We start from the raw sequence: 12,421 nt of genomic DNA, 5'->3' as shown, positions 1-12,421 counted from the left end.
GAGACTTGTGGTTTTGCTTCTCTTTGCATCTCTGTAATTGTTTTGCATCTTGCTGCTTTGTAGATCATTTGCAGATCATTCAGCCTTGCCGTGAAGTCGTTATATGCCTTTTTTAAATGTCTTTTCTCAGCTTGTTGAGTTTGTTTTGCATCTCCCCCGGTGTGATTTTTGTCCCAGGTAGGCCCATTCAGTGTCCCAGGGCTGTACACAGGCCCTCTTAGTTCTTGGCATCTCAAACAGTGTCTTAATATAGATGAAAACATGAGCTAACTGTTCTAACTGACTGAAAATTGACCTGGGATAAAAGCCACAGAATCAGGAAGAAAGACGATGAAAGCAGCGCAGGCAGAAGTAAAAACAGAGTAACAATTTTATTGATGAATTTGTTACAGTGTATGAAAAATCCTACAATGTATTGAAACCACAACTACACATCAACTGAACTTTATGGAACATGTAATATTGTTTGATAAACTGACACCGATAATGACATGGGCACTAAATTATATCCCAAATTACGGGCAGGGTATTTTGCACAAGGCAACTCTATGAATATCAAATCAACACTTAAAAAAAAAAAAAATCTTTGTATGAATTTTTTAACAAGTGATCACAGATGAAAATACATATAAAAAAGATGAAACCATCATTTACAGTACAAAATATGTTTAAACATATTTACGCTATCAAATTTGGAGCATTTTTACTCAACTCTGATATGTGTAAAAGGCTTTTGCACGTTACTGTGGTTGAGACTAAAAGCAGAATATGAGGCACAGTTATCAAAGACAAGGCAATACAAGTCCAACATCATGGAAGCATATCGACCTTGCTGGCCAAGTCACATCACTGTGATATTTCTTTTAAGCGTCACCTGCTGTGGCTCATTTCCCACTGCACTCTTCATAGTGAACTGCAGTTTACTTCAGACAATGAGAGGGAGCTGCATTCTTGTAGAGAAATAGGAATAAAAAAGGGACAGTCTGTGATGAATTTATGGATATACAGCTAGTAAATACCACTGCTACAATACTTAGATTTAAGCACCCGTTTGGTAAAGTGGAAGCAGTGAAGAGGAAGAGACTATACACATACACACTAGAGCTGAAACGATTTGTGAATCAAGATAAAGTTAATCTGCAACTGCACCGTTCACAAGAGTTGCAGGTTTTCAGATGCTCTGACCCAGTCGTCCTTGTCAAACTCGCTCAAATCCGCCCATTTTTCATGTTTCTAATCCATCATCTTCACTTACTGCCTAATACTGTAAATCCTGCCCACTAATAGGTACCAGGATGAAGTGTTATTCAGTGTTATTCACTTCACCTGTCAGTGCTCATAATGTTATTTCTTATCAGTGTATTTTAATAATCATTTACATGAAGTTATTTCAAAGCATAAATGCCAAAAACATCGAATTGAATAGTGACAGTAAGTTGAGAATCTTTGGGGTTTTGACTGGAAAATGTTCAATAATTGGACATTTTTATCATTTTCTGACACCAAATGAAACAATAATCCAATTACTTAGCGATGACAATAATCATCCGTTGCAGCTCTGTTACATGTGCACACACATCCACAAATATACAAATGAGTTGAGGAGTGCTGAAGCCTGTCATAGAAATAGGAATCACCGTTTCTTAACCACAACGTGTTTTGGCACAAAGAATAAACATTATACAGTATATTTGAACATATATATTTGAATTTTTTTATGAATGAGGTAACTCTGGGGCAGGTTTTACTCTTGTATATAGAGATAAAGAGATGGTGCTACTGTTGAATGTGTGTATTGTCTTGCATTGAACAGACTGATGTTTGCTGAATGTCCAGGACAAACAGACAGAATCATATTTCAACATGTCTATTTATCATTTGCAGCAGATTTAGGCAGCAGAGATACTGTAGAAAAAGTCGAGAGTAATAAACTGAGCAGCATGACGGTTTAGCCTCTACCGTACTGTGCTACAAGCAAAGCAGCTTTGATTTACTCTGTTCATGTATTACACTTGTTTCTACTCAACAGGATCAAAAGCGTGACTCTTATTTTTCAATCGTAGCTCAGAGCGCATGGAAGAACTGTTAGTCTCAAAGTATCCAGATGAGTCTGGCATATCTGATATATGTGCATTACTAATACTGAGAGGTGAGGCCACTGCTGAGAGAGATGACCAAAAGAAAATCAGAGGGCAGATCACTTTAGTTCACTTTGACATGCAGACACGCACACACATACATCCCTCTCATTCTGGTGTTACATTACAATCTCAACTTCCTCTTTACTCCAGCTCTAAGTGACTCTCTTTAGGTCAGGGGCAAGAAGGGGAGTGGGGGGAGGAGAAAAAGCCCAGGCAGGGACAAAAACTTTCCACATTGTCACCAGAATCCCAACTCATTTCTATCTGATCACAGTTAGACTGCTATCATTAGCTCTGAACAGTCCATGATGTATTTTCTTACTGGTTTATCAGTGCTTATGTGCTTCAAACCAAGACAGACACTCTTTGTTTCTTTGAGGACCACACAGCCCTTCGCATTATCAGCACAGTTAACCCATAACGACGTCATACTTTAAGATGAGATTGCTATAATAGGAATAAATCTTAGGTTCGCTGCATTTGCCAGCATGTTAACAGTCCTCCTGTCACCTACTCAGATCAACTGAGTGGAACGACAATGTCTGCATTCTACAAATAAGGCTGCACACACACACACACACACACACACACACACACATACAAATACAAGGCTACATAACTGATAGTATCTGAAGACAAAAAGCATAACATACCAAAGGGAGTGAAACCCTGGAGTACATCCGCTCAGTGTGTGAAGACTATAAATAACTCATCTCATTTAATCCAGGGCACTGTTAAATAAAATCACTGATTCAGTCAAAATCTCTCGATTCTGATAATACAGAATCTAATCCATCTCTAAGTGATGATCAAACATTCACTTTCAAGCCAGTAGTTCAGCTTTGTACCTGTCACTTGCTTTCCTCACTCCTTTTCAGGGATAGACCGACAGGTAACGTGGTGACTGTCTTGACGACAGTGGGACCAGTAAGTCATCTGTAGTGTAACGTTGGCACTGACTGATATCTGGAGAGTTTTCATTGCTTTGTTGTGAGGCTGCTACATGTTCCTGGGGGTTTTGTTGTAGGACAAGGACAGTGGCGGTGCGCTGGGGGCGACGGCCGTGGTCGGGGAGCTGATCTCGGCCGGGTACGGCTTGAGACCCATCTGCTTGTTGTCGTGCAGCTTGCGGACGACAATGCGGCAGAAGTCTTCGTTGTGTCTGTCACAGTTGTCCAGCAGCAGCCGGACTTTGGCGGTGCGTGTGGGCTGGTTCACCACGAGTTCGTAATCCTCTCGCATCATCATAGAGCGGGACAGGAGGGCGTCCAAGCTCTGGTTCAAACAGGCCTCCGTCATCTGGCGGACAATGTCCTCGCGACGTGTCTTGATCCAGTGGGCGATGGGGCCTTGTGAGGGCGAGGACGGCTCCGCTGGAGGAACGTGATCGGCTGTGAGGAAAGAGAAGGAGGTGCGAGTCAGATTTTGGAAGAAAAACATTTAAAACATGGGACACATGACAAAAAATATTACAATAAGAATAATGATTGAGAGAGAAGAATTACAACAGAATGTACCTTGTAAAAACCCAAAAAATCCAAGAGTTGCCAAAACAGATGTGGGCCACATCACCTCCACTCCAACACAAAGTAAGAAAACAAACAACCCCCCCCAAAAACTTCACATACTGTACAGTACACACAATAGTTAGGACATTATGCTTTAATAACAGCTTGTACCTTGTTGCTCAGGCTGCGGTTTGAGGGTCAGGTTGTCCAGTCGAGTCTCACACTCAGTCACCGGCAGGCCAGGCTTGATGGGAATATTCCAATCATTCACAGGCCTGGCGCTGTAGTTGAGATTGTTGATTTGGCTGGGGTCTATCAGAGATGCTGGGGGCTCCAGGGTGTTAGCTATGAACGATGCTGGGAGGCTACCTACATGAAGAGGAGCAGAGGAAGGTGTGTGATGTTTGCAGGCAACAAGTGAAGCTCATGTTGACGATTAGATAGATTTTATATCAAATGTTACATCTGATGTCATCAGTGTGCTTGTATTTACTTTATGAGACATTCATAAATCAACACTCCAACTCACAGCAGCAGTAAACGATAGACATATACAGTGTGTCGGTCTTGTTGTCATTACCTTTAGATGGTGCAGCATTACTGCTGATGAGGTCGCCTGGTTGGGATATGTCTGTGTCCTGGGAGGAGCAGGAGGCCGAGTCTGAGCCTGACCTCTCCTGTGGCAGAACAGACAGTAATACTTCATTTCCACATACACATGAACAGACCAAGCTTACTAGTGCTTTTATTGAGATACGCTAAGATGTCCGTTTAACTGCTGATTTCATGTCCTCCTCTGAGCAATAACTGGCCAGAGTGACCTGAATGTAGGTGCAGATGAGTGTTTACTGGTTACTCACTGGTCTTGGGCTGGGCCGGCTCTTCAACGTGTTCAAGCTTTCCTCCCCACTCCTCTTCTCACATGCCGTCTGAGCTGAACAACAACTTGATCTCTGTCTCAACTGTGGAGTGAGGACGTAGAGATGGTTGACAAAGAGGATCAGAGGAATGAAATCACAGCGACTGGGCATTTTGTGGACAACGATCAAATGGTAAGTAAAATGAGCATGAATCAGGTACAGCCAACACAAGACAGATGTTTTATTCACAGACACAGACATTCAACGTCCACACTAGGGAGCTGATGGGTCTGATGATGGGTCTGGCGGCCCAAGCCAGATTTACCCCCAGGGGGACAATAAAGTATATATCTATCTATCTATGTTGTTTCATGTAAAAGGGAGAAAAAACTAACCACAAGTGACGTCATGCATCCGTCAACCTGGTTAAATATTCACTTCACTACTAATTTATGTCAAAGCCCCAGTTTATTCAAACGCATGACAGTGGTGCACGGTAAAAACGAAACTTAAGGAAATGAAACTCAAGGAAACAACCCCCCCTCCCTCGGCTGGAGAATGTAACGCTGTTTTTTTGGGGGGGTTTTTAGTGGCACCGTCCTTACAGGTGATACAGCTGTCTGTCTGTGTACCTTTGTTGGTCTGATCTTCCATCCCAGACTGCGCTGCGTTACTGATCATCTGGTCACACTTCAGCTTGTCACTTCCCTGTCCCTCCTCTCTCTCTCTCTCTCTCTCTCTCTCTCTCTCTCTGTCCGTTCTATGTGTGCGGTGGGGGCGGGGTGGGCTGAACTGATCGGTTCGGGAAGACAGAATGAGTTTCTGAACCGTAGTCCTTTGAACTTCGGTTTTCCGTTCAGAACCGTTACACCCCTAATAATTAGTACAAGAATTGGAATTTTTTTTTTTTTAAATAACACAAACCTGTGTTTCTTCAAGCACCCCCCCCCTCTCTCTCATCGTTAAACAGTGGCGGCAGACAGACTGAGCCTGCCTCTACCTGAGGTTTTTTTTTATTAAAAACCTGTTGTGTTTCCTGCCACTGCCAAGTTCTTACTCATGTGGGAATATTTGGTCTCTGTATATAATAACATTACAAAGGTTGGGTCTAGACCTGCTCTGTGTGAAAATGTTCTGATACAACTGACCTGAGTTGGTTTTACTGGTTCCTCCCAACACGGCCACCTACTCAGCTTAGACGCAGCAGTTTCCCTCCAAACTGTTTTGTCATTGAAACAATAGTGTCCCTGACATGTGTGCATACCAAAACTGAATAGAGGAAGGATACGGTAAAGGGAAATTATTCATCCTCTCTCCGTCATGGATCACCTCAAACTGTCCCAGATTACACATTGTTAAAATGTAGCTTCTCTTCTTTGTGAAGCTTTAGTTTGCTGTTTGTATGTTCATGAGCAGGAAGACTCTTTACTCATCTGTACAGTCACACTAGTATTACGCAGCACCACTGAGACATCATAGACTAGCAAACAAGACTGTAGATGATTTAATACTTAATAATCATGTATCCACCAGAGAACCTCGGTGCTGTGTGGGCAAGGTTGGACTTGGACCAATCATATGCACTTAAAATCCCCACGTGTGGGCGCTGAGATGTTGTGGAGCTGATAAACTGTTCAGTCATAGGGTGTAACATCTATTTTTTCTCACAGTTACTGTACTTTACTGGTAATGGTACTGCACCCTCTGTTTGTTATAATCAATGCTAGGCAAACTAAAGTGTCCCTCTGTCCCCAGTGTGAGTCCAGCCAGTGACCTCTGTCCGATGTCCAAACTTTCTCTAACCTTCCCGTCAATTTTAAATTGTCAGCTCAATACACAAAACACAAAAAGCAAAAGAAGACAAAGAAAAAGTGAAAAGCCTTAAACTGACCTTTGATCTCTTGATCTGCAGCACAGCTTCCAAGAAATCGATTTCATCAAACTTCCTCACCATGGGCTCCAGCTCAATCAAACACTCTGAAATGGCAGGAAAACACAACACATCATTACTGTATCTCACACGATGAAATGTTGTCAACAGTGCGGGGTAAAAGCATCATCATGTTTCAGTGAGGACAGAATTTTTTTTTTTTGACAACGTGACAGGAACTTAGTCACTGCTGCTTTGTTAGTATCAAATTTAGCATGAGAGAAATTTGCCTGTTACTCAACAGTGCAGGGTCATCCCAAACTGTGAAAAAGGTCAAACTGATAGAGTGAAGTGCAAAGTATCTTTTGAGTGGGTGGAATTTGTGATCTTCTGCCAGAAATGAGCTCCTGCAGTTGAGTTAGTGGTGTGAGCTTACGGAGGAAGGAAGGCCGCTCGTCAGGGTTAGCGGTCCAGCCGCAGGTCATTAAACTGATGAGGGTCCCTCTGCTGGGGATGTCAGCGGGGAGGCTGTCCAGGCTTGTGTCAGGACGAATACCACGCAGGACGCTGAACATAATCTGCATGGGGTTTGTGACCTCTGACCACATACATACACATACACACACGTGAGGTTAGTGTGGCAACACTGTGACACTCCCTCACTTCCTCAAAGAGCAAGGGAAGTGACTGAGACAAGTCAATATATATTGATCCAAACAAACAACTGAATAAAATGTGTTACCTTCAAATGGTATCTGCCTGGACAGCACCTCCCACATAATGATGGCATAGCTGTAATGTCAACATCAAGAGGAGAGAGGAGTTAAAGGTGTGTCATCTCCTCCACTGGTATTCTGTTATTCCCTTGAAGGGACTTTAATCTAACTACAGATCTACAAGGAAGAGTGATGATTAATTGAACTGTCAAACAATTCAGATCGATTAAGAAAAGCCAAATAGAGGGGAAAGACTCAGCCATGAACAAAAGACGTTTTTTTTTCATGCTTTTTTTCTTGTTGCCAATTCCTCTCTCTGGCAGATTTGTGGAATCAGACCATTTCTGGCCCGGCGTGATCAACAGGTTTAACAGATTTAGTCTTCAGCACGGTCCCTGCACCATGTTCTGTTGTGGTATGTCAACAATCCAAACCCCTGTTGGCACATGGTCACACATTGCCAGGCAGGAATACTTCACTTCCCCACAGTGCTGAATGTGTTTGACAAACATTTACTTTATGAGAGTTTTAAGCCGTAAAATAAAGTTATCAAGTTCACCCATTCACAAATTCTTCCCAATAGTCTGACCACGTACTGTAATACATAAACCTCAGGCCCATGAAACGCAGTCATTTGAAGAACGTCATGTTGGCTGGATTACTGCAATGCACTTTATACGGGGGTTAGTGGGGTCCTCCATCGCATGTCTTCAACTGGTACAGAACGCAGCTGCGCTTCTTTTAACTGGCACAAGAAAATTTCACTCCACTGGCTACCCGTCCATTTTAGAATTCATTTTAAAATGATTTTATTTGCTTTTTAAATCTCTAAATGGTCTTGCCCCATACTCTGAGCTTCTGCACCCCTACACACCCAGCCGATCCCTCAGGTCAGCTGACCACAGATATTTTATCTGGGGTGGACAGTCTATTTATTTATTTATTTATTTATTATGCTTTATTGTGTCTTTTATCTGTAGTATTGTGTCTTTTTATTATGTTTTATGGTTTTTATTTCACTGTATAGCACTTTGGAAACATTTGTGTTTATTTAAAATTGTGCTTTATAAATAAAAATTTTTTTTTTAAATTTGTCTCACCTGTACATATCATGTTTTACATCTGCTCGGCGGCTCTTGGAGGGTTCGTACTCCTCAGGGGGCATGTAGATCACTGTGCCGCCCATCTCTGTGGGCTTGGACCCCGAGCCTTTACTGACAGACAGCTGCCGCCACTTAGAAAGGCCAAAGTCTGCAATCTGGACAGAAGCAGAGCAGCAGAGTGTTAGCACCGTTCAAGGACCTTTTTAACATACTCTGGAAGAATTCCTCAGTTTATCATAATGGCAGCTACGATGGTACACACTGTATCTTTGAGCATTCACACAACATGCTTCATAAATGGCACTTCAGCAGCAGCACAAAGTGAGGACTTCAATTATTGAAATAATATTAGGGGCTGCAACTGACACTGACATTATTATGGATTCATTAGATGATTATTTTCTCAATTAGGTTTTCAATTATATCGTCTGAAAATGTAAGGTATACAGTTACACGTTCAGATCAGAGAGTGTTAAATTTGAAAAATTTCAATTTTTTTCACTCAAATGATATCCCCTCCATTGAGTTTGTCTCAGCTTGAATAATAAAGATGAAATCTAAAAACAAAAGTGTGAAATCATGTGCTTTGAAAACAAAACAGATCAAGTTCTAGCTGCTACATGTCACATAGAGCTCATACCACAACAAATGTCCCTCTTGAGACACACCTTAACATGAAATTCACCATCCAGCAGGATGTTCTGCGTCTTCAGATCATGATGTAAGAGGGGTGGGTTCATGTTGTGAAGAAAGTTAACCCCAAGCGCAATTTCATAAAGGATTCTCAGTCGCAGGGGCCAGGCGAGAACAGGGTACATGTCCTTCTGTAGAAAGAGACAATGAACCAGGTATTAAAAGACATATCAAAGTGTCAGTGAGGAAGTGCAGAGAGGATGTCTAATGCTGTACTGACACCACAGAGTTATGTCATAGAGGAGCACAAAATGAAGAGAGAAAAAATTTACTATATGAGCACAAGTGGGAATTTCCCTAACTACGATTGTCTGCTCTCTTCACTTTTCTTTCCCTGATTGTTTCAGAGTTTCACCAGAGACTGTGAATACCGCCAAGTTCCACTTTTGCTCACTGTCTCACACAAAGGGAAGCTATGTCATATGTGCCCATGCTGAGTGGAGAGCTGGCTCTTCAGCTATAATGACAACCAAAGTGCCCTAATAAGAGCAGTAGGTGTTTCTAAGAGCTTATTAAGTGCCTGTGACATTTTGCAATATTTGAAACAAAATGTGTCATTTTTTAATGATCAGTTATATATCAGTTCTGCTTTCCTGAATGAAAGAGGAAGCTAATGTATATATGGCTTATACGTCTTGTTACGCTACCTGTCAATATATATATAGCTACCTCGTGAAGCAACAGGTCCAGAGAGCCATTGCTCATGAACTCTGTGACAATGCAGAAGAACTCTGGCTCATTGCAGATGCCAAAGATCTGGATGATGTAGTTGAATCTGGCTTTATGGAGCACCTCTGCTTCCTTCAGCAGGCAGTTCCTCTCTCTGAAACACAGCCAGTGACACAGAGTCAATATCAACTCTTGGACTGATGAAAACACCAAAATAGTGATGACAAATGTTGTGTACACAACACACAGAGATACAGGTAGCGAATCTATGACTGCAGCATTCGGCTGGAAACTCAAATACACTGCCAAACATCATGACAAATGTATAAAATCAATTACCCCCACGCCTCTGTTATCTATAACAAATGATCAAACTCTTTCAATCAATGCCTTAAAATACTTTAATTGTGTTACCATCCCCTGGTTGCTGTTAACTGTACATTAATAAATCATATTATCACACTATGATCCTCTTGAAAGTCAGAAATGTGTCACTGTCCATCCTTATCTGTATCATTATAGAGGGGGATAAGGTGTCACTGAACTCAAAATGCTTGTTCACCATTTGTGCAGTGTTGCTTTCAACAAGTCAACAAGTTTCTCTTGAACCTCAACTGCAAGAGGGCAAACTGCATGTCATTCATTAGTTCAAAGAGAAGGATATGAAAGACCCAGTGGAGTCTAACTAACTAAGTATCAGTATCGGCTGATATTTGGTGCAACTCGTATTCAAAAGCGTGGATTTGAACAAAGTTTTCGTCCAGCAGAGCTACAGGAATGCAGATTACAGATTATAATCATCTGGACTCAAGCCCTGCAGCACAGCAGCTCCACAGACAGAGCAATGAGACAGCTCCTGCCCCACACATCAATACAACACCAAGTCAAGTACTGATGCTCTGATTTGCATCTTACGGTTATCTGTCGGTACACTTGCTGACTATGTATAGCATAATGTAAGTCTCAGAGGATTTCCTTCCAGACAGTGTGTGTGGCCTAAACTGTGACACAGCACGGTCACGGTACCTTTCCCCGAAAGGTGAGTCGAACTTCAGGCACTTGATGGCCACCGTGGTCCTCCAGTCCGAGTGCTGCGCCTTGAACACGGTGCCGAAGCCGCCTCTGCTCAGGTAGTACAGGTCCGTCAGCTTCTGGTAGGGGATCACCGGCAAGGTGCTGGTCAGGCTGCCCATGTTCACACAGCCCATAGCCGCGCACGGCTCCATGGCAGTGTGTGGACCTTTTCCGGGAAGCCTCTGAGGATTTATCATCCACTCCCACTAGGTCAGCAACTGAAAGCAGAACTGGCTTTTTAGGTATGCGCAACGAGGAAGAGCTCTCACATTAACACGCATGCCATAACGCCGCTGGGCGCTAGCGGGCTAAGCTAACGTCAGTGACGGGCTGAGAGCGAGCAAACGATTAACGGTTTACACGTTTCCTGACCAACACCGAGCCGCCACCGGGTCAGCTGCTGCACATATGCGCCTCCACCCTCCCGTTACCCGTGACACGCCGCCGGTGTCTCCTGTGACCGGCTGCTGTCAGAGTCTAAAGGACGACAACAACTGAGCGCCGCTGTCCCGCTGTCATTTAAGGCAGGTGGGTTTGTTGTTGCTAATGACGACACGCTTCCGGGTTTTCACCAGATGCGTTCACGATCCTTTGGTTTTTGGTTTAATCTGTCTCAGATTGTTGACCTGTTTTTTTTTTCTTATCAAAGGGGCGGCTCTCCAAGCACATACTTACTCAGAGGAGTTGAAGAGAAAATCAGGGCAGTGGATGAGTAATTTATATAATTTGTGACGAGGCGTAGTTTCTTTCACTCTGGTAGGACCGGGCACACGCCTCCTCGGACCCTGAACGCAACTTGGTGAATATCGGGGCTTTCAACCGTGTGGCATCATACTGGAATACCCCACGTGGGGCTTTCCCACGACAATGTTGTTGAAACATTGAATTAAATAATAATAATTTTAAAAAGCTATATAATAATATATTTTAAAAAAAAACACTACATTTGTTCATGAATACATCAACATCCAAGACTGAACCAACAGAATGTAATATTTAATCCCAACTTTCTTGTTTGGCAGTTTGAGACAGAGTTTTAAATGATTTAATAGCTGCAACTCCAAGAGATAGATGATTTTGGTAAAACTGTAACTCCTTATTAAAACATGGAGTTGTATGGTTAAAAGACTAAGAATATATGGAAACTATTCTTTAACAGTTTATGAGTTTTCTATTTTCACAATCAGTTGCAATACCTATTATTTGACAATAATGTAACACAGTTTTTGTCAGTTTTTTGTTTGTGCAGTGTCTAAACAGAAAGAACTTTCTTTCCTGTCAGAGCGGTCTTGAGTCACTGGGAAGCACATGACTGTGTTGTGTTGTCATCTTGTAATCTGAAACCATGTGAAGCAGTGAAGCAGTGGGTGTCAACAAATTACTCACCAGGTTATTGATTCTGCTCAACATGATCTCACGAAAACCGCCTTACGGATAGCCTACAGTGTGTGTGTGTGTGTGTGTGTGTGTGTGTGTGTGTGTGTGTGTGTGTGTGTGTGTGTGTGTGTGTGTGTGTGTGTGTGTGTGTGTGTGTGTGTTTTAAATAATTTCCCAGCAAGACTATCAATAAGAGATCTCAGGGCACATAACTTGAAAGACACTCAATTTGCAGTGGCATTGCTGTAAGTAAGCTTATTGCACTCTGTATTTCCCTGTTCATATAATCATTAACTTTCTGAGTTTGTTAACAGTATCAAGAGCTTGCCACAATCCCTGAAAATGCTTCTATGCTGTCTACTGGATGGGAGCTGTAAAGCTGCACGAAAGATGCAATACAGGTTTTTAAG

The 12,421-nt window shown here is 42.4% G+C and overlaps 1 protein-coding gene across 2 annotated transcripts; it reads right to left on the bottom strand.

The window, feature by feature from the left end:
• Positions 1–2,185: 2,185 nt before the first annotated feature.
• ripk2 (receptor-interacting serine-threonine kinase 2) lies at positions 2,186–11,179 on the bottom strand. 2 transcript variants are annotated; one of them, XR_015038037.1, is made up of 12 exons: positions 10,587–11,129; positions 9,561–9,714; positions 8,867–9,022; positions 8,196–8,353; positions 7,122–7,171; positions 6,816–6,977; positions 6,401–6,486; positions 4,510–4,611; positions 4,230–4,326; positions 3,821–4,018; positions 3,047–3,532; positions 2,925–3,011 (listed from the first exon to the last, which is right to left on the bottom strand). XR_015038037.1 is itself a non-coding variant. In XM_085804405.1 (11 exons), exons 1-11 carry the CDS (start codon positions 10,829–10,831, stop codon positions 3,141–3,143), a joined length of 1,800 nt encoding a protein of 599 aa, XP_085660531.1. In that variant the 5' UTR covers positions 10,832–11,179; the 3' UTR covers positions 2,186–3,140. The 2 variants fall into 2 exon arrangements, 1 of the variants encoding a protein (XP_085660531.1); XM_085804405.1 differs by having other exon boundaries at positions 2,186–3,532; positions 10,587–11,179.
• Positions 11,180–12,421: the final 1,242 nt, after the last annotated feature.

This window comes from Trachurus japonicus, chromosome 17, assembly GCF_045865225.1.
Source record: "Trachurus japonicus isolate A0001 chromosome 17, Traja_1.0".
In the NCBI taxonomy this organism is placed as follows: domain Eukaryota; kingdom Metazoa; phylum Chordata; class Actinopteri; order Carangiformes; family Carangidae; genus Trachurus; species Trachurus japonicus.
The sequence above is the reverse complement of the archived record's forward strand: the minus strand, read 5'-3'. Positions and strand labels throughout refer to the sequence as shown.

Coding starts and splice junctions, on each gene's coding strand:
- ripk2 (XM_085804405.1), bottom strand. CDS start 10,831: ATGATAAATCCTCAGAGGCTTCCCGGAAAAGGTCCACACACTGCCATG. Junction 9,715..10,586: donor GACTCACCTTTCGGGGAAAG/GTACCGTGACCG, acceptor GCTGTGTTTCAG/AGAGAGGAACTGCCTGCTGA. Junction 4,019..4,229: donor TAATGCTGCACCATCTAAAG/GTAATGACAACA, acceptor CTCTTCATGTAG/GTAGCCTCCCAGCATCGTTC.